This window comes from Portunus trituberculatus, chromosome 31 (assembly GCF_017591435.1).
Source record: "Portunus trituberculatus isolate SZX2019 chromosome 31, ASM1759143v1, whole genome shotgun sequence".
In the NCBI taxonomy this organism is placed as follows: domain Eukaryota; kingdom Metazoa; phylum Arthropoda; class Malacostraca; order Decapoda; family Portunidae; genus Portunus; species Portunus trituberculatus.
In genome coordinates, this window is record NC_059285.1 from 21,839,674 (window position 1) to 21,867,501 (window position 27,828).

The 27,828-nt window shown below is 38.7% G+C and overlaps 1 protein-coding gene across 12 annotated transcripts in view; it reads right to left on the reverse strand.

Moving 5' to 3' along the window:
• The window catches only part of LOC123511327 (dipeptidyl peptidase 8-like), a 610,443-nt gene that overhangs the window by 233,933 nt on the left and 348,682 nt on the right, over nucleotides 1-27,828 (reverse strand). For all 12 annotated transcript variants that reach the window (XR_006676755.1, XR_006676754.1, XR_006676756.1 and 9 more), the window contains 2 exons: nucleotides 12,311-12,534; nucleotides 88-232 (listed from right to left, as the gene is read on the reverse strand). Coding sequence is in view for 8 of the 12 variants with exons in the window: in XM_045267115.1 (XP_045123050.1) it covers nucleotides 88-232; nucleotides 12,311-12,534 (369 nt within the window). In the remaining 4 variants the exon portion in view is untranslated. The remainder of the gene's footprint in view (nucleotides 1-87; nucleotides 233-12,310; nucleotides 12,535-27,828) is intronic.

The window sequence follows — 27,828 nt, forward strand, 5'->3', positions numbered from 1 at the left end:
ATTGCTGCAAAGGGGAAGGTAAAAAAGATAAAATCATAAATATTTGAACTGGCAACAAAATCTTGATCTCATGTTAACGTAACTTACATGGTTCATTGACCAGGTCTCCCAAGGCAATGACCCATACCAGCTGCCCACTGCCATTTGGTGTGTCCAGAGGTGTGATGCGGAATACCTGGCTCTGGGAAGGCATCTCAACACTGCTATACACTGTGGTGAACACAGTGCAGTCCTGTAGAGAGAACAGTTGTTAATCCTTGGTGTGTATTTACCAAGTTCTATTTCCTAATTGTATTGTACAGGGTTCAAGCGAGGCTCATAGTGTCCTGTCTCCATGTCTCCATTTATTTAATTTTTCCTTAAAATTATGCACATTATGTGATGTAACAATTTCATTATCTAATGCATTCCACTTTTCCATCTTTCTGTTTTGAAAACTGTATTTTTCAATATCCTTCACACATTGCCTCATCTGATCTTCTTTTCATGTCCTCTTGCCCTTCGATCTTCTTCTGTCAACAGCATCAGGTCTTCTTTGTCTATCTTTTCAATGCCATTGACTATCTTGTACATTGTTATTAGGTCCCCCTTGTTCTCTTCTATCTTGAAAAGTTGGTAGTCCCATTTCCTTCATATGTTAGCTCCTTTAATTTCCCCCACCATCTTTGTAGCAATCTTCTGTATCCTTTCCAATTTTCTTATATCCTTTTCAGAGCTTGGAGACCACACCACTGCTGCATATTACAGCTTTAAATCTATCATGCTTGTGATGATTTTTTTCATAATATCTTTGTCCATGTATTGAAATGCCACTCTTATATTAGTCAACATTTTATATGATGATCCAAATATCTTGCTTACATGTTTTTCAGCACTCAGATTTTCCTGTATGATCACTCCCAGATCTTTTTCCTCTTTACTATTCAAAATTTCTTTCTCTCCCATCAAATAGTTCCATACTGGTCTTCTTTTACTCTTTCCTAATTCCATTATGTGACATTTCTTGGCATTAAACTCCAATTTCCACTTCCTGCTCCACTCATAGATCTTGTTTATATCCTCCTGCAACAGCAAACAGTCCTCTTTGGTTTTGGTAACTTTTAGTAGCTTTGCATCATTAGCAAATAAATTCATATAACTGTTTACCCCAATGTGAAAGCTGAATCTTTCTCAAAGTTTCTTTCTTCCTCTCCCTTACTCAAATATATTCATTTCTCACATCCTTACATAGCTGTCTATTATTATTATTTCTCTGTTTTATGAGTTTCTTCAAAGCTTTATCTTTTGCCATTTTTGCATCTCTGCATCTAGCATTGTACCATGCGTGTATATTTTTCTAAACTTTATAAAAGGTACATAATTCATTACTCCTTTGTTATATTTTTGTATGAATATTTCATATTTACTTTGTAATGTTCTTCCGTACATAATGTTTCTCCATTCAATATAAGCAAAAAAAATTTCTTTAATTTTTCAAAATTTGCTCTTCCATAATTCAATCTCTCTTTTTTTGTTGTCATCTCTGTATTATATCCCATCCTCATGTATTTCCAGCTCTAATGTTACATAATCACTTCTATCCTTTGGACTGAGGTATTGTATGCTGGGAGGGGGCTCTCGCTTCTTTGTAAATTCCAAGTAAAGCAACGATGGTTCTTTTCCCCCTTGTACCTTGTTGACTCCTCCACCCACTGATCCATTGTATTTACCATAGTCAACTGTAACACCTCCTCGCTCCACTGTCCAGCATTATCCATTACTTCCATATCTCTCCAGTTAATTTTTTTACAGTTAAAGTCTCCAACTAATAGTATTCTACTATCTCTTCTTATCATATCATCTAAGCACTTAATCACCTCTCTTTGCATATCTTTATCTTTCTCAGTTCCCTATTTATTTGTCTTAGGTGGCACATATGTAACTATGATTTTTCTTTTTATCGATTCCTTTGTTTTGATTGTTACTCCTATTACTTCCACCATGCCCTCACCATTGTAGTTTTACAGGGCCTGGGCTTTACACTCATGTGGCTCTGTCTCCATATCTACACTTATCCAATTTTTCATTAAAACTATGCACACTCGTTGCCGACACCACTTCTTCACTCAAACTTTTCCACGTCTCGACACATCTTTGCGGGAAACTATATTTTTTAACATCTCTCAGACATCTTCCCTTCCTCAGCTTTTTACTGTGCGATTTTGTGCTTCGAATGTCATATTCTTCTCTCAGGATCAGTTTCTCACTATCCACTTGGTCCATTCCGTTGATCAATTTATAAACCTGTATCAGATCCCCTCTCTCCCCTCTCTATTCCAGGGTTGGTAGATCCATAGCCTTTAGTCTCTCCTTATATGTCATCCATTCAAATTCTGGAACCATTCTTGAAGCCATTTTTTGTTATCTCTCCAACTTCCGTATGTGTTTCTTTTTATGGGGGTCCACACTTATACTGCATATTCCAATCTCGGTCTTATTATAGTACTTATCAATTTCTTCATCATTTCTTTGTACATGTAGTTAAATGCTAATTCAATATTCCTTAGCATATTATGTGTCTCTGAAAATTCTATCAATATCACTTACCGGTTGATTGTTATCTTCCATTGTCACTCCCAAGTCCTTTTCCTTTTTTACTTTCTCCAGTTCTACTCCATCTCCCATCTCATAGATTCCCACTGGTCATCTTTCACTCTTTTCCATTTCCATGAGATGGCTTTTGACCACATTGAATTCCATCTTCCACTTTTTACTCCATTCCTAGATCTTATTTAGGTCTTCCTTCAGTATTTCACAATCCTCTTTTTGCTTTATAACTCTGCACAGTTTTGTATCATCCACAAACAGATTCATGTAGCTGTTCACTCCTTCTGGCAGGTCGTTTATATATATGAGGAAAAGTATTGGTGCTAATACTGACCCCTGCAGCACTCCGCTTTCTACTACTCTCAACTTGGACTTCATATCTTTAACTACCATCCTTATTTCTCTCCCCCTCAAATAATTTTCCATCCATCTGAATGTGGTTCCTTTTAAGCCACCCTTCTCATCTAACTTCCACAGTAATATTGCATGTGGCACTTTATCAAACGCCTTTTTTTAAATCCAAATAAATACAGTCAACCCATCCCTCTCTCTCTTGTACTCTGTCAACTATTCTAGAGTAGAAACTTAGTAAATTTGTTAAACACAAATGGTCTTTTCTAAAACCAACTTGGCTATTTGATAATAATTTGTTGTCTTCAATGAACTCGATCCATTGTTTCTTTATAAGTCTTTTCACACATCTTGCATATTAGACTAGTTAGTGATACCGGTCTGTAATTTGAAGGTTCTTTCTTTCTTCCGCTCTTATATATGGGAACCACCTCAGCTCTTTTCCATTCTACTGGTACTGTTCCATTTTCTATTGAGCATTTTATAGGACTTGCTAATTCTTCCCTACATTCTTTCAGTATTTTGCCTGAGACTTCATCCGGTCCCATTGCCTTCTCTTCATCCAATTCCTTCATTAACTCTTTTATTTCAAGCTTGGCTACTTTAATCTCTTTCATATAGATGGTCTCTCTATTACTCTGTGGCCTTTCAAATTTAATTCTGTAGTAAAGACATCCTGAAATTTATTATTTAATAGTTCTGCCATACTTTTTTGGATCTTCCACTATTCCTCTCTCTCCTTTTAACCTTTCTATTGTTTCTTTTTGCCTTATTTTTCCATTTATGAATTTGTAGAACAATTTTGGTTGCTCCTTACATTTTTTGACAATGTCCTTTTCATAGTTCCTTTCCTCTTTCTTCCTCACCTTAACATATTCATTTCTCGCTGCCTTGAAGTTTTCCTTATTTACTGCATTTCTATTTCTCCTCTACCTTTTCCATGCTTCATCTCTTTTCTCCTTTGCCCTGGCACACCTCGCATTAAACCAATCTTTCTTTCCTTCTTTAGGTCTATATTTCGGCACATATTCCCTGACTCCTGTTTTGTATATTTCCAAAAATAAGTCATATTTCTCTTGCACGCTCTCTGAGTTTTCCATCTCCTCCCGGTAAACATATTTGAAATATTTCTTTAGATTCTCAATATCAGCCTTTCTGTAATTTAATCGGCTCCTTTGTAGGACTCGTCTCTATCTTCCTTTCCCTCTTCTAAATCCATTTCTAATATTACATGGTCATTCTTTCCCAATGAGCCCTTATATCTTATATCATCGTTAATTTGTATTACCCTTGTGAAAACCTGGTCCAATCTCGCCGGCTCATCGTTTCCTCTGAATCTTGTATTTTCCTTTACGCTTTGGTCCATCATATTATCTATCATTAGGTTCAGAAATCTTTCTCCCCAGGCTTCTTCTGTCATAACACTTTCATAATTTTCCCAGTCCACTTCTTTACAGTTGGAATCTCTTACTAATATCTTTTTTATCCTTTCTTTAATGACTCTCGTTAGACTCCTTATTGTGTCATCTATCATGTCTTTATATTCTTGAGTGGTCCATGAATATGTTTTTGGTGGCACATATGTTCCAATAATTGTTAACTCTTTTTTTATTAATATGCATCTTAATATACAGTACTTCTGCTTTTTCCTTCCCCACATTCCACTTGGTTTACCACCATCTCTTTCCTTAACATTATCATGACTCCTCCTCCTCCTTTACCCCCTCTGTCTCTCCTCCATATATTATATCTATTATCCATGTCTATTTTGATAGCCTCATTTAGATTTGTTTCAGCCAGGCATATAATATCCACTTTTTCTTTCTTTATGTAATCTCTTAATTCTAATTTACTTGATAGAACCCTGTATATGTTTGCATACATCTTTTTTTAGTCTCTTGCCCTTATCACTTTTAGTTAAACTTGCTCCACTTTTTCCTCTTTCTTCTCTTTTATATACCATTTCCTTATCCTGTCTCCTAGACTTCTCCAAAAAAATACCTTTTTCTCCACCTCTGACCTTTCTTTTTTTTTTTTCCCCTTACTGCTGCTGCCAGTTCGTTGTATCTCTTCCTTTCTTCCTCATTTTCATATATATATATATATATATATATATATATATATATATATATATATATATATATATATATATATATATATATATATATATATATATATATATATATATATATATATATATATATATATCTTCTGTTTCTCTGAGTTTTGTTGTTCTATATAATATTTCTGTTGCTGCTTGTGATTTCAATAGTATCTTAATTGGTCTCATTGTTCCTTCTTGATAAGGTCCCATTCTATGTATTTCTTCTACTTTCTTTCAGTCCAAACATGATTACACTCTTCTTCTTTTCTGCAATTTCCCTTACTAGATTTTCTTTTTCCTTAAGGACTCCTATCATTTTGTTTGCCATATTCTCATCTCTTTCTTTTAGTTGTTCTTGATTCAGCTCCTGAAAATTACCCTTGTCTTTCTTATCTTGGACTCTCCATGCCTGTACTTCTTTCTTAATAACATCCTGTACTCTTTCCTCTTCTTTGTTTACTAGATCTTTCAGGTCGTCTTTTTTCTTTCTCTACTTTACCAAGTCCTTCATCCATCTGTTTCTTATATTTAGCTTTAGTTCTTTTTTCAGTTCCTCGTTTTCTACTCTTAGCTTTGCTTCATTTTATTCCACTCTTTTTATCCTTTCTTTCACGTTCAAACTCTTTTTCCTGTTCTTCGTTCTCTTTACTTCCCATACTTTCCCTTATCCATTTATCTAATTTTCTTTCCAGTGCTAAAAACTCTCCTGTGGAGAGTAGTGCTTGTCTCATCAAAATCTCTGAATCTCCCCTCTCCCTCATCAACATATTCATCCTCTTCCTGGAATCCTTCCCTAGTCTCATACCTGCCTTTAGGTGTAAACTCTTTCTTACTCATGCTGCCTTTCAATGTAATTCCTAGAAACTATTGCCACACAAGTCAAACAAGTCGCCCAGGCCTCTGTAAACACATCAGGTGTGTATTTTACCTAGTTGTATTTACCTAGTTGTAGTTTTACAGGGCCTGGGCTTTATGCTCGTGTGGCCCCGTCTCCATATTTACACTTATCCAATCTTTCTTTAAAACTATGCATACTCGTTCATTCAAACTGTTCCACGTCTCAAGACATCTTTGTGGGAAACTATACTTTTTAATATCTCTTACACATCTTCCCTTCCTCAGCTCCTTACTATGCGATCTTGTGCTTCGATTGTGTGTGTATTTACTTATTTGTGTATTACAGGGCCCAAGCTAAGCTCTCTGTGACCTGTCTCCTTGTCCATTCCTGTTATATCTCTCTTTCATCTGATTGACACACACCGCATCAACGACATCACTGCTCAGTTTATTCCACTTATCAATGCTACGATGCGGGAAACTGTATTTTCTCACGTCATTTAGACAGATGTCCTCTATTAGCTTTTTTCCATGTCCTCGGAGATGATTACTTGTGGTCACCTTTATCAACTCTCTGTCCAGTATGTCAATCTTGTTCACCAATTTACACATAGTTATCATGTCTCCTCTTGTTCTTCTCTCTTCTAATGTGGTCAGCCCCAGCTTCCTCAGTCTTTCCTCATAGTCTAACTCCCTGAGTCCTGGTACCATCCTTGTTGCCAGCCTCTGTACCTTTTCCACCTTCTTCACATTTTTCTTCATATGTGGTGACCAGACACATGCTGCATATTCTAACTGGGGTCTTATTAAGGTACATAATATCTTCTTCATCATTCCTTCATCTAGGTAGTGGAATGCAAGGCCAATATTTTGAAGCATGTTGTATGTTTTCCAAAAAATCTTGTTAATGTGTTTCTCCGGTGACAAGATGTTTTGCACGGTTACTCCTAAGTCTTTCTCCTCATTGGTCTCTTTAATTTTTTCATCACCCAGCCTGTAATCCCTGTTTGGTCTGTATCTACTTCTTCCCATTTTCATAACATGGGTCTTGTCTACATTAAATTCCATCTGCCACTCCTCTCTGCTCATATATTTTATCAAGATCTTCCTGTATTTTGTTACAATCTTCCACATTCCTTACTCTCCTCATAATTTTAGTATCGTCCGCAAACATGTTCATGTAACTGTCAATTCCTACTGGCATATCATTAACATAAATAAAAAACATGATGGGACCCAGCACTGACCCTTGTGGAACTCCACTGGTTACCTTCTTCCACTCGGACTTCCTTCCTCTCACCACTGTTCTCATTTCTCTTCCCATTAAGTAATTTTCCATCCATTTTGCTAGTTTATCATTTACTCCTCCAATCATCTTTAGTTTCCACATCAGTCTATTGTGTGGTACTTTATCAAAGGCCTTTCTCAAGTCCAGGTAGATAGCATCCACCCATCCCTCTCTATGTTGTAGTATGTCAGTCACTCTTGAATAAAAACATAATAAATTGGATACGCACGATCTTCCTTTTCTGAAACCAAACTGCCTTTCACTCAGAATGTTTTAACTTTCTAGATACTCACTCCACTTAGCTTTAATTACTTCTTCACATACCTTGCACAATATACTAGTCAACGATACTGGTCTATAATTTAGCGGTTCCATTCTACTACCATTCTTATATATAGGCACAATGTCAGCTCTTTTCCACTCTTTCGGGACTACTCCTGTTCGTATGGAGGTTTCCACAATATCAAATACGGGGTTCAACAATTGATCCTTACATTCATTTAGCAACCTCCCAGATATGCCATCAGGCCCCATTGATTTATTAATATCCACATTGCTTATAATTTTCCTTACATCTTCCTTAGTAACTATGATGTCCTGCATTTGCTTTATTTCCATAGGCCTTCCTCCCATAAAATGCTCCTCCTTTGTAAACACTTTGCAAAAGTTGTCGTTCAAAATTTCAGCTATATCTCCAGCATCTTCATATACTTGCTAGTTCTTCTCTACATTCTTTTAATATTCTTCCTGAGGTAAAGTCTCAGGAAAAGCAGAAGTACTGTATATTAAGATTCATATTAATAAAAGAGTTAACAATCGTTGGAATATATATGCTACCAAAAACAAATTCATGGACCAATCAAGAATACAAAGCTAGGATTGGTGACACAATAAGAAGTCTAACGAGGGTCATTAAAGAAAGGAGGAAAGTGATATTAGTAGGAGACTTCAACTGTAAAGAAGTGGACTGGGAAAATTATGAAAGTGGTATGGGGAAGAAGCCTGGGGAGAAAGATTCCTGAACCTAATGATAGATAATATGATGGACCAAAAAGTAAAGGAAAACACAAGATTCAGAGGCAATGATGAACTGGCGAGATTGGACCTGGTTTTTACAAGGGGTATACAAATGAATGATGATATAAGATATAAGTGCCCATTGGGAAAGAGTGACCATGTAATATTATAAATGGATATAGAAGAGGGAAAGGAAGATAGAGACGATTCATACAAAGGAGACTGATTAAATTAAAGAAAGGCTGACATTGAGAATCTAAAGAATGATTTCAAATATGCTAACTGGGAGAAGATGGAAAACTCTGAGAGGGTGCAAGAGAAATATAACTTATTTTTGGAAATATACAAAACAGGAGTCAGGGAATGTCCCAAAATATAGACCTAAAGAAGAAGGAAAGAAAGAAAGATTGGTTTAACGCAAGGTGTGCCAGGGTAAAGGAGAAAAGATATGGAGCATGGAAAACGTAGAGGAGAAATAGAAATGCAGTAAATAAGGAAAACTTCAAGACAGCGAGAAATTAATATGTTAAAGTGAGGAAGGAAGAGGAGAGGAACTATGAAACGGATATTGTCGAAAAATGTTGGAGCAACCAAAATTGTTCTACAGATTCATCAACTGAAAAATACGACAAAAAGAAACAATAGAAAGGTTAAAAGGAGAGAATGGGATGGTGGAAGACCCAAAAAGTATGGCAGCACTGTTGAATATCAAATTTCAGGAGGTCTTTCCTAAGGAATCCAATTTGAAAGGCCACAGGGTAATAGAGACACCATCTATATGAAAGAGATTAAAGTAACCAAGCTTGAAATAAAAGAATTAATGAAGGAACTGGATGAAGAAAATGCAATGGGACTGGATGAAGTCTCAGGCAGAATACTGAAAGAATGTAGGGAAGAATTAGCAAGTCCTATCTATATACAACATCATCAAATGCTCAATAGAAAATGAAACAGTACCAGTAGAATGGAAAAGAGCTGAGGTGGTTCCCATGTATAAGAGTGGAAGGAAGGAAGAACCTTTAAATTACAGACCTGTATCACTATCTAGTGTAATATGTAAGATGTGTGAAAGAGTAATAAAGAAAAAATGGATTGAGTTTCTTGAAGGCAACACATTATTATCAAATAGCCAATTTGGTTTTAGAAAAGGGTGGTCGTGTGTAACAAATTTACTGAGTTTCTACTCTAGAATAGTTGACAGAGTACAAGAAAGAGAGGGATGGATTGTCTGTATTTATTTGGATTTAAAAAAGGCATTTGATAAAGTGCCACATGCAAGATTACTGTGAAAGTTAGAGGAGAAGGATGGCTTAAAAGGAAGCACATTAAGATGGATGGAAAATAATTTGATGGGAGAGAAATAAAGACGGTAGTCAAAGATATGAAATCCAAGTGGAGAGCAGTAGAAAGCGGAGTGCCGCAGGGATCAGTATTGGTGCCAATACTTTTTCTCACATATATAAATGACATGTCAGGAGTGAACAGCTACATAAATCTGTTTGCAGACGATACGAAGCTGTGCAGAGTTATAAGGCAAAAAGAGGATTCTGAAATACTGCAGGAAGACCTAAGTAAGATCTGGGAATGAAGTAAAAAGTGGGAGATGGAATTCAATGTGGATAAAAGCCATGTCATGGAAATGGGAAAGAGTGAAAGACGACCAGTGGGAATCTATAAAATGGGAGATGGAGTAGAACTGGAGAAAGTAAAAAAGGAAAAGGATTTGGAAGTGACGATGGAAGAAAATATTCAACCGGTAAGCCATATTGATAGAATTTTTAGAGAGACATATAATTTGCTAAGGAATATTGGAATAGCATTTCAGTACATGGACAAAGAAATGATGAAGAAACTGATAAATACTATAATAAAACCCAGATTAGAATATGCAGGGGTAGTGTGAACCCCCCATAAAGAGAGACACATAAGGAAGCTGGAGAGACTACAAAAAATGGCTACAAGAATAGTTCAAGAATTTGAAGGGATGACATATGAGGAGAGACTAAAGGTTATGGATCTACAAAACCTGGAACAGAGAAGGGAGAAAGGGGATCTGATACAAGTTTATAAATTAATCAACAGAATGGACCAAGTGGATAATGAGAATCTGATCCTGAGAAAAGAATATGACATTCGAAACACAAGATCACATAGTAAAAAGCTGAGGAAGGGAAGATGTCTGAGAGATATTAAAAAATATAATATCCCGTAAAGACGTGTTGAGACTTGGAACAGTTTGAGTGAAGAAGTGGTGTCAGCAACGAGTGTGCATAGTTTTAAAGAAAAATTGGATAATTGTAGATAAGGAGACGGGGCCACATGAGCATAAAGCCCAGGCCCTGTAAAACTACAATTAGGTCAATACAACTAGGTAGTTATATCTACACTGATGGCTCCTGTCTCGCTGACCCTCCATCCATCGGTGCAGCCATCTACATTCCCTCCAGGTTCCTTGTCACTGCCTGGAGGTTGCCAGCCACTGCCTCCATCACCATAGTAGAACTGTTTACTATCAGAGAGGGCTTTCAATATGCCATCACCCTTGCTATCCCTTGCTCTATAACCTTCTTCTCTGATTCACTCTGTCCTCCAAATAATAAAATCCCACCACCACACTCTCACCCTCATCATCCATCACTTCATCCTCCACCTGACCTCCCTTGGACACAACATCCACCTTCAGTGGGTGCTGTCTCATGTCGGTATCATGGAAAACACGATGGCCAACAGGGCAGCAGCAAAGGCACATACCAATCCCTCTCCTATTGTCCTAGCCACTGACCAGACTGACTTCCTAACTGACCTATAGACAGCCTGCAGGCAACACTTGGACACAACGTTGACTGATGCCTTACAGCACACCGCACTGGGACACATTAGATAGGACACAAAACAACACTGGTGGACCTACTCCCACAACCAAGAACTGGACACCAGTCACCAGGGTGAGAATTGGCCACATCCACCTCAATGCCCACATGCACAAGCTGGACATGTCTGACTCTCCCTAATGCCATTGATGCCCTACACAGCCTAACACCCCAGAAAACCTGCTGCTGCATTGTCCCCATCACCACTCAAACTGTGTGGCCCTTCTCCACTCACTAACCTCTCTCCAGCCACACAGTCCAACAATGACTGACCTAGGCAGTTCCACCAATTCCAATCTGGCCTTGAAGACCCTCAACCTCACCAGGACCTTGTTACACAACACAAATCAGCTCCACTGCATCTAATTTGAAAATACAACTGCCACATACTGCACCTTTTGGGCACTAGAGGCTGTGATACACAGCCTGCATGGCCCCAACAAATCACCAAGAATTAGAAGAAGAAGAAGAAGAAGAAGAGAGAGAGAGAGAGAGAGAGAGAGAGAGAGAGAGAGAGAGAGAGAGAGAGAGAGAGAGAGAGAGAGAGAGAGAGAGAGAGAGAGATTGTTCTTAATCAGATTGGTTGATGAGTGGAATAATTCAGTAATAATCATGATATTAGATAATCTTATGGATAAGGATAATAGGAGGAAATAGTAAGGTTTTACAAAAAGTAGAAAAAGGTAATGAATTTTCCACATGTGTAAGCCTTGTAATTTATTGCAGTTTCTCTTTCATAATTATGTCCACATGTTCTTAAGATTGTTACACACCTGATCATCCATTTGTCTCACAATACACACCTCTTCAACATACCCTACTTTAATCAGCTGCCATTTTTCCCATGGATTCCAGCTTCATTCTCAATTTCCTTTTGCAAAATTCTATCCTGAAAACACTTTTAATGATCGATCCTCTATATTTTCATACCCTTTTATTTAAGTAGCAATAATGCCATCAGAGTTGTCCAAGTCCAATTAGACATTGGTATTCACTGAAGGCCTACATTGCTAACCTGTAAGGTTTACGTTTACCTTGAGCATCATACATGGAATTAAATGCCCAGCGACAACCAATCACAGCAAGTTTTCTCACTTTCAAATCTATTCCTCAGTTTCCATTGCGTTCTAGAGAAGGGGATTACACAAAATTTTTATTTACCTACCCTCCATCAACTTAGACAAAGCTCTTTCACTATCCAATTCATACTCTTAAAATAGCTTCTAGCAATGTAGAATATTAAATCATATCCCCTACCTGGTCAAGTGCCACCTGGTGGGAGAACCCAGACTGGGTGAGACGCTGGATTATCCCAGGATGTGATATGGAAGTAACATATAAGTGATTTTCCAAAGGAGAATCCCGAAGTCCTGTGAAGTACACTAATCCCCGTCCCTCATCCACCCACAGCCCTGTTCCTGTTACAGACCATTCACCACTTGTCAAAGGAATCTTCTGAATGAGCTGTGCAGTGACCAGACCTGAAAGAAGGATGAAAATGCAATATAAGGGTAAATTAAATCATCAAAAACAATATGTATTTCAATTCACCATATAAAATGAATTTTTTTAATAACAATATCAAATCATATAACATTAGCACATATTTGTAGAAGCATAATGGCTGCAGTTTAAAAGTTAAACATTGGGGGTATGAAGGAGAAATCTATGTTGGGAAAAGAATGGGAATTGAAGCATTAAAAGGAAGAAAATGGTGGAGAGAACAGAAAAATATAATAGCACAAGTACAGTAATACTCCGCTTAACGAACATTCGTCTAACGAATTTCTGGTTTAACGTAATATATAAAGTTAGACCAAAAATGATAAGATAAACCACATCCATTTTAGCGAATTTTCTGGGTTTTAATTTGCCAGGTGAGGGACCAAACGCGGCTGTGATTGTCTGGCTCCCAGCCTGTCTCTAGCGCTCCTGGAGCTGGATCCAAGATTCTTTAACCTCAGAGCAACCTCCTGCTGCGAAATGGCTTCCATGAACGCTTGGAGGGACGGTGACGAGGTTGCTATCAGGTTGCTGGGAACACCACCTCTGGAGGTTGTTTTACTGTCTTATATATGCATATATGTTCACAAAACATTTCTATTAGCTTTTTACAAAAATTGCCCACTAGAAAGAATTGTTTTGTAATGCATAAAGTGAAGTCTTACATGGAATACCAAAAAATAAAGCAGAGATGATGAGATCGACCACAGAGGGCAGAGATTCCGGTGAATTGGCCGCTTCTTCTTCTTCTTATGACCTTTTTAGTTTGGCGTGTTGTCTTTCACCACAATATTAAATTTGATTGTGCTATAATGGATATCATATCTTAGTATTCATATACGCTTATGCCATGAAGATAACCTGAACTCTGTGGCACTGAGTGATAGTGAATTAATAATGAAGTACCGCGGTATTTCATTAGTAATTCATTATCACTCACTGCTACGGAGTCAGGTTATCCTCATGGCATGAGCATATATGAATATAAGATATGATATCCATTATAGCAAGCAATAGAGGAGTAGAAACAAATTTAATATCGTAGTGAAAGAACAGAAGAAAAAGGTCACAAAAGAAGAAGCAGCAAGTCAGGAGTTTCTGCAGTCTGTGATCTCATCATCATCTGCTGATGGTATTTCATGTGGGCAAGGCTTGTAAAAAAGCTAATAGATATATATATATATATATATATATATATATATATATATATATATATATAAACCCATGTGGTATGTTGGGGACCAACCCCGAACGAATCCCCCCTATTTCCATTATTTCCTATGGAAAATTTACGTCCGCTTAACGAATTTCCGCTCTACGAACAGCTTTGACACCCCCTATCCTGTTCATTAAGCAGAGTATTACTGTATAATCATAAAAAAAACATCAGAGAAAAACTGAGACAAAAGCTTTATGCAGATGAGAGTTGAATTAGAAAACTGACAAAATGTTCAGATGTTTTCGAAGAAAGCAAAAGAGGATTTAAAAGATACAATGTAGGATGGAAAAGAAGCTCAACTACAGAGACTGGCCAGATGATGAATGAGAAAAATCTGGAAAAAGATAGGACAAGCCTTTATTTTATACAAGAGGGATAAATGGCCAAGGGCAACAAAATATGGAAAAAAAGGCCCACTGGGTGTCCAGTTCCCTTAAAAGTCACGTGAGTTATCCAAAATTCAGGGACAAATGAGACCTGAGACCTCCTTAAAAGAAGTCAAGTCATAAGAAGCTGGAAATACAGAGGCAGGTAGGAAGTTCCAGAGTTTGCCACAGAAAGGTATGAATGATTGAGAATACTGGTCAACTCTTGCAACAGAATAGGGATGAGAGGAAGAAGAAAGCCTTGTGCAGTGAGGTCACAGGAGGATGGGAGGCATGCAGTTAACAAGATCAGTAGAGCAGGTAGCATGAAAATAGCAATACACTGATGAAACAACGGACCTCCCATTGACGGATTTCGGAAACTAAGGACAAATTCTGGAGTCCGGTTTAATCTACGGAAGAATATTAAAATGCACGCGATTGTCCGTTCTCAGCAAATTATTGTCCGGTAGGTGGAGGGTCAGTCGCGTCATCAGCTGTTGGCCGCCATGTTTAATCTTCAGTTTGTGTGTTTTCAACCAGCAGCGAACATTGTCCAGTGCTTACCACGGTTTTTTTATGCATTTGTACCATTCCCACGAGTGCTTAACCTATCCAAAATGCCTCCTAAACCTAGTAAACCAGTGAAGCGTAATTGAAAGGCTCTTCCAGTGGCTGCTAACCTTGAACTAATACGAAAATTAGAAAATTTTATGTATTTTACGTACATTTTATAGTTTTTTACGTACTTTTGCAAAGATCGAACTTTTAAAATCTACGGACAGGGTCATGCACGCATTTGTCTGTTGTTTCAAGAGTCGAGTAAATAGGATAGAAAGAGATGCAACATTTCGGTAGTGAGAAAGAGGCTGAAGACAGTCAGACAGAGGAGGGAAGTTGATGAGACAAAAAACTTTTGATTCCATCCTATCTAATAAAACTAAGTGGAACCCCACAAACATGCGAAGAGTACTCCATATAAGGACAGATAAGGACCTTGTACACAGTTAGCAGTTGGAAGGGTAAGAGAAACTGGCAGAGACGCCTCAGAACACCTAACTTCATAAAAGCTATTCTAGCAAGATATGAGATGTGAAGTTTCCAGTTAAGATTATGAGTAAAGGACCAGCCAAGGATATTCAGTGTGGAAGAAGGGTACAGTTGAGTGTCATTGAAGAAGAGGGGATAGTTGTCTGAAAAGTTGTGTCGAGTTGATAAATGGAGGAATTTAATTTTTGAGGCACTGAACACTACTAAATCTTCTCTGCCCCAATCAGAAATCTTAGACGGATCAGAAGTCAGGCACTCTGTGGCATCCCTGCATGATCTGATGATTTCCTGAAGGGTTGGTCATATCTAAAAGGAAGTGAAAAGATGTAGGGTGGTATCATTGGTATAGGAGTGGATAAGGCAAGAAATTTGGTTAAGATAATCCTTAATGAATAATAGAAAGAGAGTGAGTGACAGGTCAGAACCCTAAGGAACACCACTGATAATAGATTTAGGAGAAGAACAGTGGCTGTCTACCACAGCTGCAATAGAACAGTTGGAAAGGAAACTTGAGATAAAGTTCCAGAGAAGGGTAGAAACCATAGGAGGGCATTCTTTAAATCAAAGCTTCGTGGCAGATTCTATCAAAAGCTATTGATATGTCTAATGTGACAGCAAGAGTTTCATCAAAATTTCTAAAAGAGGATGACCAAGACTCAGTAAGGAATCCCAGAAGATCAACAGTAGAGTGACCTTGACGGAAGCCATACTGACAATCAGATAGAAGATTATGAAGTGACAGATGTGTAAGAATTTTTCTATTGAGGAGAGATTCAAAAACTTTAGGCAAGCAGGATATTAACCCCTTCAATACGGTGACGCTTATGTGGGCGCCATGAAGCCCCAGTAGCAAATACGGCCTACATAGACGTCATATTTCTTTTCTGAGCTTTCTTCAGTTCAGTTGTTCCGTATAGTGTGTTGGATACCAACTACACACGTCGTATGCTGTTCTTGAAATCCTAGTGCTCCTCCCACCATCCATGTCTCCACCAATCTCTAAAGATAAGCTACATGCGTCCCGCCTTGTGTATAGAATTACCCAATGGCATAGACTCTTCCCATCTCTCTCTCTCTCTCTCTCTCTCTCTCTCTCTCTCTCTCTCTCTCTCTCTCCTCCCCATCTCCTTTCCTCCTCCCATCTCCCTTCCCCTCTCCCTCTCAAAAGATAAGTTACATGCGTCCCACCTTGTAACATTTGTGAAAACACACACACACACACACACACACACACACACGGGACATCGTCGATGGCGGAGGTGGTCGCTGAGCTCCAGAGCAATCATCTCTAATTCTACAGTTACCATTGCCTAAGAGTAACCAAGGTGGGAAAGGAGCTGGTAATGTTTGTCCCGTCTCCATATAGTCATGTTAACTGTTGATTAGCAAAATAATGTCCAGGGAAGGTAATTATAAACTGTAGCCTGCGTTTGAGCCATCAGCTGGTTTGTTTACATCTGCGCAACATGGCGGCCGTGAACTCGAAAGATGAATCAGACTTCACAGGATTTCAAGGAATAATGGAGAAGAGCGCTTATGTGAAGAAAATTCTGGAGTTGGAAGGTAAAATTGAAAACTGTTTGAAAAGTATGGGGCCTGGAAACGAGTTATGACAATGTAAAGAAAGACTGTGCCGATATGAAGAAGGAAAATGAAGCACTGAAAGAGGAAGTTAAGCTAATTAAAGTGAATTGCGAAAAATGTGGAGAATCTCTAGGAAAAGTGATGGAGAAGCAGGCTGAATGGAAAAAAGTCAGGAAGTGGAAAGAAAGGAGGTAAATTACAAAGTTGCAAGTCTGGAAAAGGAAATCAAAGAGTCTGGGGAGAAAACTTTGGGCCTTGCTGAAATTATAGATCAACAGATCATAGAAGAGAAGATTGCTGAGAAAGTGGTGAAGGTTATTAAATCAAATGAGACATTGGTGAGGGAAACTGTAGACAAAAAGAGATGTGTGGTGATATTTGGTGTGGAGGAGGATAAGACACCGAGTAAAATGGAGAGAGAGAAAACATAAAAAGGTGATAAATAATATCATTAATGTGGTGCAGGAGGAGGAAAAGACCTAGTACAAGAAATAGAGGACTTCCATAGAATTGGAAAGTTCACAAGAGAAGGTATGAGGCCAATAAGAATCAAACTTAAGTCACAAAAGGATGTAGATGAATTGGTGGAGAAGTCATGGAGGCTAGCCCAGCAGGAAACAACAAGGAAGATTTGGTTGAGAAGAGATCTCGGTGAAAAGGAAAGAGAAATGTTAAATGAGTTGAGAAAGGAGGCTTTGAAAAAAATGAAGAGAGGACAGAAGAGGAGAAGAAAGAGTTTTTCTGGAGAATCTTGGATATGAGACTGAGGAAGTGGTTCATAACCCAGAAAAGTACAGCAAGAAAGGACTAAAGAAACTTACGTATGAGCGGAATGTAATGTATTCCAACATAAATGGAGTGATATCGGGATTTTAGAACTCAACGATTACTTGAGGGACAAGAACCCAGATATTGTGGGTCTTACTGAAACAAAACTGAGAGAGGAGAAGACCTGATGATGGTTGGAGAAGGAAATATAATGTTTGGAAAAGAAATAGAGTAGGTAAGATGGGAGGAGGAGTGATGTTGCTGGTTAAAAAGATATAAAGGTGGATCAAGTGAAAGAAGGTATGGGAAAGGCAGAAGTGCTAAAGATCAGAGCAGAAACTAATGAAGGAAAAAGAGGCACTACATAGTGGTGTACGTACCACCTAAGACAAATGCATGGTCAGTACAGGAATATGAAGAAATGATAAGTGATACAGGAACATGTCTGGAAGAAATGTTGGGTGGCTGTGAACGAACTATAATGATGGGAGATTTTAATTGTAAAGAGGTGTGTTGGGAGGACTGGTCAATGGAAGGATCAGAGACAACATGGGGAAATACACTATTGACACTGGCAATGGAAAATGTGTTAACTCAGTGGGTCAAAGAAGATACTAGGTTTGGAGGAGAGGGAGCATCGTCAAGACTGGACTTGGTCTTTAGTACAGAGCCAATGGTCATTGAGGAGATGAGGGTGGAGTGCCCTTTAGCAAAGAGTGATCATGCAGTTTTGGAGTTCAAGGTGATAGATGAAGAGAAATCTAGAAGAAATGAAGAATATAAAGTGGGAAGATGGAATTATGCCAAGACAGATTTTGGAAACCTAAAGAAATTCTTTCAAGAGACAAATTGGATGAAATTCAAGAGTGCTAAGGAGCAAATGAAAAGTGGAAGGAATTTATAAAAATATACAAAGAAGGTGAGAAAAATTTGTACCAATAAGACAACATAGAGAAGTTGGAAAGCAGGACTGGTTTAACGATAGATGTGAAAAGGCTAGAACAAGAAAAGAGGATGCATGGAAGAGGTGGAGAAGGAAAAGACGGATTAAGCAGTGGGAAAGTTACAAAAGAGCAAGAAATGAATATGTGTTGATTAGAAGAGAAGAAAGAAAGAAACAAGAAAAGGATATAATTGATAAATGTAAAGACCAACCAAGGCTTTTTACAGACATGTGAACAACAACATCAAAAATAGAGAAAGTATTGAAAGTTTAGAAGTAAATGGAGTATGCAGTGAAGATCCCAGGAAATGGCAGAGGCTATGAATGGATGCTTTCGGAAGGTATTCACAAAGGAGACTGCTTTTGACAAACCACTGGTAATGGAACAGAAAGGGATTATGAAGGAGTTTCAAGTAACTGTGGAGGAGATCAAGAATATGATGGGGAGTTTAGAAGTGAGAAAAGCTGTGGGACCTGATGGGGTATCAGGATGGATTTTAAGAGAATGCAGGGAGCAACTGGCAGAAAAAGTTTGTGAAGTAATTGATGCCTCATTAAGGGAAGGTGTAGTGCCCCAAGACTGGAAAAGAGCTAACATTGTCCCAATCTATAAATCAGGTAACAAGAGAGACCCATTGAACTATAGACCAGTGTCACTTACAAGTGTGGTAGCTAAGATGTGTGAGAGGGTGGTGAAGAATAGATGGACAGACTTCTTGGAGAAAAATGACATACTTTGTGAGTGTCAATTTGGTTTTAGAAAAGGGCGTTCATGCACGACAAACCTGATATGTTACTATTCGAGGGTGATAGATGTAATACAGGAAAGAGATGGTTGGGCTGATGGAATATATCTGGATTTAAAAAGGCCTTTGATAAGGTACCACACGGAGACTGATCTGGAAACTTGAAATGGTAGGAGGAGTGCATGGCAGTTTACTAAAATGGATGGAAGACTTTTGGTAGGAAGAGAAATGAGAACAATAATTAAGGACAGACCATCAGAATGGGGCTTGGTGGAGAGTGGAGTTCCACAGGGATCAGTGTTGGCACCAGTAATGTTCGCGGTCTACATAAATGACATGGTGGATGGGGTGTCCAGTTATGTGAGCCTATTTGCAGACGATGCAAAATTGTTAAGAAAAGTGAGATGTGACAAAGATTGCGAACTACTCCAGGAAGACTTGGACAGAATATGGAAATGGAGCTGTACATGGCAAATGGAGTTCAACACGACAAAATGCAAGAAAATAGAGTTTGGCAAGAGTGAAAGAAGAATCAGGAGTATGTACAAGATAGGAAATGAAGACATAAAACCAGTCATGAAGAAAAAGACCTTGGGGTGACAATTACCAATGACCTATCGCCAGAGAGACATATAAACAAAATAATTGGAGAAGTATTGAACTTATTGAGGAACATAAGAGTGGCGTTCAGATATTTAGATGAAGAAATGATGAAGAAAATAATTACTGCAATGATAAGACCAAGGCTTGAATATGCAACAATACAGTGGGCTCGAACTTAAAGAAACACATAAGGAAACTAGAGAAAGTACAGAGGGCTGCAACAAAAATGGTGCCTGACTTAAGAGATTTGACTTATGAAGACAGACTGAAAAGAATGCAACTTCCGACCCTGGAAAACAGAAGAGAAAGGGGAGACCTGATAGCAATATACAGAGTGATGATTGGCATGGAAAAATGGATAGGGAAGATCTGTGTATGTGGAATGAAAGAATGTCGAGAGGGCATGGGAAAAACTAAAATGGCCACTTATAGGAGAGATGTGAAAAATATAGCTTCCCTCATAGAAGGGTGGTAGCATGGAATAGTTTAGACGTGGAAGTGGTCAACGCAAGGAATATTCATGATTTTAAGAAAAAGCTGGACATTAGTAGATATGGAGACGGGACAACACGAGCATAGCTCTTTCCCGTATGTTACAATTAGGTAAATACAATTAGGTAAATACACACACACACACAAAAAAAAAAAAATGAAGAGAGGACAGAAGAGGAGAAGAAAGAGTTTTTCTGGAGAATCTTGGATATGAGACTGAGGAAGTGGTTCATAACCCAGAAAAGTACAGTAAGAAAGGACTAAAGAAACTTACGTATGAGCGGAATGTAATGTATTCCAACATAAATGGAGTGATATCGGGATTTTAGAACTCAACGATTATTTGAGGATAAGAACCCAGATATTGTGGGTCTTACTGAAACAAAACTGAGAGAGGAGAAGACCTGATGATGGTTGGAGAAGGAAATATAATGTTTGGAAAAGAAATAGAGTAGGTAAGATGGGAGGAGGAGTGATGTTGCTGGTTAAAAAGATATAAAGGTGGATCAAGTGAAAGAAGGTATGGGAAAGGCAGAAGTGCTAAAGATCAGAGCAGAAACTAATGAAGGAAAAAGAGGCACTACATAGTGGTGTACGTATCACCTAAGACAAATGCATGGTCAGTACAGGAATATGAAGAAATGATAAGAGATACAGGAACATGTCTGGAAGAAATGTTGGGTGGCTGTGAACGAACTATAATGATGGGAGATTTTAATTGTAAAGAGGTGTGTTGGGAGGACTGGTCAATGGAGGATCAGAGACAACATGGGGAAATACACTATTGACACTGGCAATGGAAAATGTGTTAACTCAGTGGGTCAAAGAAGATACTAGGTTTGGAGGAGAGGGAGCATCATCAAGACTGGACTTGGTCTTTAGTACAGAGCCAATGGTCATTGAGGAGATGAGGGTGGAGTGCCCTTTAGCAAAGAGTGATCATGCAGTTTTGGAGTTCAAGGTGATAGATGAAGAGAAATCTAGAAGAAATGAAGAATATAAAGTGGGAAGATGGAATTATGCCAAGACAGATTTTGGAAACCTAAAGAAATTCTTTCAAGAGACAAATTGGATGAAATTCAAGAGTGCTAAGGAGCAAATGAAAAGTGGAAGGAATTTATAAAATATACAAAGAAGGTGAGAAAAATTTGTACCAATAAGACAACATAGAGAAGTTGGAAAGCAGGACTGGTTTAACGATAGATGTGAAAAGGCTAGAACAAGAAAAGAGGATGCATGGAAGAGGTGGAGAAGGAAAAGACGGATTAAGCAGTGGGAAAGTTACAAAAGAGCAAGAAATGAATATGTGTTGATTAGAAGAGAAGAAAGAAAGAAACAAGAAAAGGATATAATTGATAAATGTAAAGACCAACCAAGGCTTTTTACAGACATGTGAACAACAACATCAAAAATAGAGAAAGTATTGAAAGTTTAAATGGAGTATGCAGTGAGGATCCCAGGAAATGGCAGAGGCTATGAATGGATGCTTTGGAAGGTATTCACAAAGGAGACTGCTTTTGACAAACCACTGGTAATGGAACAGAAAGGGATTATGAAGGAGTTTCAAGTAACTGTGGAGGAGATCAAGAATATGATGGGGAGTTTAGAAGTGAGAAAAGCTGTGGGACCTGATGGGGTATCAGGATGGATTTTAAGAGAATGCAGGAGCAACTGGCAGAAAAAGTTTGTGAAGTAATTGATGCCTCATTAAGGGAAGGTGTAGTGCCCCAAGACTGGAAAAGAGCTAACATTGTCCCAATTTATAAATCAGGTAACAAGAGAGACCCATTGAACTATAGACCAGTGTCACTTACAAGTGTGGTAGCTAAGATGTGTGAGAGGGTGGTGAAGAATAGATGGACAGACTTCTTGGAGAAAATGACATACTTTGTGAGTGTCAATTTGGTTTTAGAAAAGGGCGTTCATGCACGACAAACCTGATATGTTACTATTCGAGGGTGATAGATGTAATACAGGAAAGAGATGGTTGGGCTGATGGAATATATCTGGATTTAAAAAGGCCTTTGATAAGGTACCACACCGGAGACTGATCTGGAAACTTGAAATGGTAGGAGGAGTGCATGGCAGTTTACTAAAATGGATGGAAGACTTTTGGTAGGAAGAGAAATGAGAACAATAATTAAGGACAGACCATCAGAATGGGGCTTGGTGGAGAGTGGAGTTCCACAGGGATCAGTGTTGGCACCAGTAATGTTTGCGGTCTACATAAATGACATGGTGGATGGGGTGTCCAGTTATGTGAGCCTATTTGCAGACGATGCAAAATTGTTAAGAAAAGTGAGATGTGACAAAGATTGCGAACTACTCCAGGAAGACTTGGACAGAATATGGAAATGGAGCTGTACATGGCAAATGGAGTTCAACACGACAAAATGCAAGAAATTAGAGTTTGGCAAGAGTGAAAGAAGAATCAGGAGTATGTACAAGATAGGAAATGAAGACATAAAACCAGTCATGAAGAAAAAGACCTTGGGGTGACAATTACCAATGACCTATCGCCAGAGAGACATATAAACAAAATAATTGGAGAAGTATTGAACTTATTGAGGAACATAAGAGTGGCGTTCAGATATTTAGATGAAGAAATGATGAAGAAAATAATTACTGCAATGATAAGACCAAGGCTTGAATATGCAACAATACAGTGGGCTCGAACTTAAAGAAACACATAAGGAAACTAGAGAAAGTACAGAGGGCTGCAACAAAAATGGTGCCTGACTTAAGAGATTTGACTTATGAAGACAGACTGAACAGAATGCAACTTCCGACCCTGGAAAACAGAAGAGAAAGGGGAGACCTGATAGCAATATACAGAGTGATGATTGGCATGGAAAAATGGATAGGGAAGATCTGTGTATGTGGAATGAAAGAATGTCGAGAGGGCATGGGAAAAACTAAAATGGCCACTTATAGGAGAGATGTGAAAAATATAGCTTCCCTCATAGAAGGGTGGAAGCATGGAATAGTTTAGACGTGGAAGTGGTCAACGCAAGGAATATTCATGATTTTAAGAAAAGCTGGACATTAGTAGATATGGAGACGGGACAGTACGAGCATAGCTCTTTTCCGTATGTTACAATTAGGAAAATACAATTAGGTAAATACACACACACAATACAAAACAACAAATTATCTAATCTCTCTCTCTCTCTCTCTCTCTCTCTCTCTCTCTCTTTCCCTCTCCCTTCCCTCCCTCCCCCTCTTCCTCTCGAAAGATAAGCTACATGCGTCCTGCTTGTGTCTAAAATATTAGCAAATGTCACACACTCTCGCTCTCTCTTTTCTCCGAAGAGAAGCGTCCACTTTCCTCTTCGAAGGCGATAAAGTGACTAAAAAATAGCAGCATAATACACAAAGACGACAAGTATGACAAGCTTGCATGAGTTTCCTGCGCTCGGGCGTGCGGCACTACCACCCGTATATCATACAGGCGGGCTTATTTAACATCCGGCGCAAAGGGGTTATAGGAACAGACTGAATGTAGGCAAACTTCTAGGAAGAAGGAAAGGTAAAAGTCAATTGTTATAGCCTGCCCGTAACATACTCCACTACCATCACCTCCTCCGCTTGCTACCTCATTCGCCACCTCTCCACCTCCCCTTCCACGTCACTGTCTCATGAACCTTCCACTTCACCGTCTCATGAACCCTCCACGTCACCATCTCATGAAGCCCCGCTACTGTCCCGAAGTTGGATTCACGCGGCCCCATTCAACTCAAGTGGAAGTGTTAAGCGAGCTCCCTGATTTCTGGAAGTCAGTCGAGGTCAAGGACTTAACCAGTGAACACAACGCCTCTTGAATTACCATGGGATCCACATCACCCAGCACTTCACCACTATGACACCTCATAAGTATCACTTCCCCTTGTCCCGTTTTTTCCACATTGTCTCCATATAGGATTAGTATTATTGTTAGGTATTAAGTTGGGTTCTTTATTGTTGTATTTATTTCTGTGTTATATATATGTGTATGTCAGTTTCATGTGTTACATGTTATGTATATATATATATATATATATATATATATATATATATATATATATATATATATATATATATATATATATATATATATATATGTCAGTTTCATGTGTTTTATGTTATATCTATATGTGTATGTTAGTTTCATTGTTATTGGGTTATTAAATAGCTTCTTAAGTGCCCCCTTTGCATATCCTCACCAGTTGAACCTGCAGTTGTTGTTTTTTATGGTTATTGTTCACTATCTCCCCAATGCCAATCTTACCCATTTAACCGGTGAACGTAACACAATATACATAGTTGAAAGAGTTTGGTCAGGCAAGGTGTAAGCACGGAAGCACAGTTTTTGAGAACAATAGGAAGAACCCCATCAGGTCCATAAGCCTTCTGAGGGTTTAGGCCAGGAGAGCATGGAAAACATCATTAAAAAGAACCTTAATTGTAGCATGAAATAGTCAGAGGGAAGAGGAGAAGAGAGGGACAAGCCCAGAAACATCCAAGGTGGAGTTGTTAGCAAAGGTTTGAGAGAAGAGTTCAGGTTTTGAGATAAAAGAGATGGTAGTGGTGCCATCAAGATGAAATAAAGGAGGGAAAGATGAAGAAATAAAGTTACTGGAGATGTTTTTGGCAAGATGCCAGAAGTCACGAGGAAGTTCAAGTTTGAAATATTTTTGATATTTTCTATTTATGAAAGAATGTTTGGCAAATTGAAGAACAAACTTGGCAAGATTTCGGGCAGAAATATAAAGTGCTTGAGATTCAAGATATGGAGGGCTCAAGTACCTTTTGTGGGCAACCTCTCTATCATGTATAGCATGAGAACAGGCTGTGTTAAACCAAGGTTTTAAAGGTTTAGGTTGAGAAAAAGAATGAGAATGTACACTTCCATTTCAGACACTATCACCTCTGTTTTGCGTTCAGCACACAGAGATGTTTTTTTTTTAAATGGAAACAGTAATCATTCCACGGAAAATCAGCATAATACCTCCTCAGGTCCCCCCAACTGGCAGAGGCAAAATACCAGAGGCACCTCCACTTTGCGGGATCCTGAGGAGGGATTGGAGAAATAGGACAAGATACAGAAAAGAGATTGTGATCAGAGGAGCCCAATGGAGAAGAATGGGTAACAGCATAAGCAGAAGGATTAGAAATAAAGAAAAGATCAAGAATGTTAGGCATGTCTCCAAGACGGTCAGGAATTGCACCAGTTGCTCTAGGTCATGGAGGATAGCAAAGTTGAATGCTAGTTAACCAGGATGGTCAGTGAAGTGAGAGGAAAGCTGCCAAAGCTGGTGGTGAACATAGAAATCTTCAAGGATGGAGATCTCCACACAAGGGTAGAAGACTTGGAAGATTCGAGAGTGTGGGCATGTGAGCAAGTTAACTCGTTGAGCACATAGGTGCATCATCAAGCTTTGGAGCACAAATGAGGATAAAGAACATAGGAGGGAACACAGAAGGGGCTACTGTCAACTGTGTTTTGGTGAAGAAAGAAGATGAGGATTAGTAGAGGAGAGGTGGCTTTCTACAGATTAAAAATTAGATCTAAGACTGCAAATTAGAGATATACCGATATATCGGTACAGTAAAACCTCGCTTGACGAATGTCTCTAGGAATGAACAATTCGGGAGACGACCAAAAAATTTGTCAATATATTGACCCAGGGGACGAACGATATTTCGGGGGACGAATGCAGTTAAACAGCTTGCCAGCAGGCAAGCCGTTTGTGTGATAGCCAACCCGGCTATCACACAACAACAAAACAAAATATAAGCACAAAAGAAAATAGAAACAGGAACATACAAAAAATATTACATAACATAATCTCCGAGCCACCACGATTTTCTCCTGTTTTTCCTGGGCATGGTGATGTTACCGGCGCGCTCTACTGTAGCTTCCTCGGTGTTATCCTCGCTGCTCTGGTGGCTCTCAGCATTGCTGTCATCATCATCCTGGCCATGTCCAGGTACTGCAGATTGTAGCACATCCATCGCAGCTGTTTCCTCGCTCGCCTGGCAAGGAACACCGCCCTACTGCCCGCTCCTCTCACACTGAGCATCACCTCCAAGGATCAAAGGAACCTTTATCTTCCCTTCTTGGAAGTCCAAACTTGCTCCCACACACGTAAGGAAGTCAATCCCCAGCAGTCACAGGTCTTCCAAAGGCAGAGACGAAGACTGGCAATCTTTCCATGTTTCTCACACTGATGTTCATTATAACGGGGCCCCACATAGCAGCACTGACTTGTGGCACTATACAGCTGTTGTGTAGCTCTGGCACGCTGCGCACATCCAAAGTCCTCTCTCATGACTGTCTTCTCGGATCTTGTCTGTCTTCCTCCCCATCCTCCTCTCCTCCATTCCATCATGCCATCAACCTCCAGTCTCTCAAGTAAATAACCTTTTCTTTTTTATTCATTTTATTATCATTTTTATAGCATTTAGGTAAGTAAAACAATTTAGGCTTTTTATGATTATTTCGTTCATGTCATGCATACATTAAAGGTCTATTTTGAATGGGTTTTATGGACAAAAGTATGATTTTTTTTTTTTGGTCTGGAACGGATTAATGGTATTTCAATACATTCTTTTGGGAAAATTTATTCAGGGGACAAACAAATCGGGTGATGAACAGGATTTAGGAACGAATTATGGTCGTGAGCTGAGGTTTTACTGTATTGGTATCATTATTGGCAGTATCAGGCCATTTAAGGAGTATCGGCATTGGTGTCGATATTGGCTTATTTTCTGGCATTATTACCGATACTTAAAAGAATTTATTATGTTGTGTATCTCACTCTGCAAGTTGTTTTGTTAAGCAGAATTCAGATGTCTTATGGTGATAAAAAAAAAAAAAAACATGATAATGCCAAATTATTTAGTATAATATAGCGTACTGAGTCCATGGTGCGTAGTAATAGAATATAGTTTTTGCTAATGAGTCATCACTGCTATGAGACAGGTCAGTAGTGGACTTGGCACTCTGCTACATCCTTCACCTCAGTTCAGAAAGAGAGAGAGAGAGAGAGAGAGAGAGAGAGAGAGAGAGAGAGAGAGAGAGAGAGAGAGAGAGAGAGAGAGAGAGAGAGAGAGAGAGAGAGAGAGAGAGAGCAGATATGACTGCTCACATCTTGCATATTAAAGACTTGAGCATTTATCTGTGTTTATGTGTATTTTTTGTATTTCTTTATTTGTGTATTTACCTAGTTGTATTGTACAAGGTTTGAGTGGGGCTCATAGTGTCCTGTCTCCATATCTCCATTTATCAAATTTTTCCTTAAAGTTATGCACATTGTGTGCTATAACAATTCCAATATCCAATGCATTCCATTTTTCCACCATTCTGTGTTGAAAACTGTATTTTCCAATATTCTTCACACACTGCCTCATCCTGATCTTTTTTTCATGTCCTCTTGTCCTTCCATCTTCTTCTGTCAACAGCACCAGGTCTTCTTTGTCTATCTTTTCAATATCATTTACTATCTTATACATTGTTATTA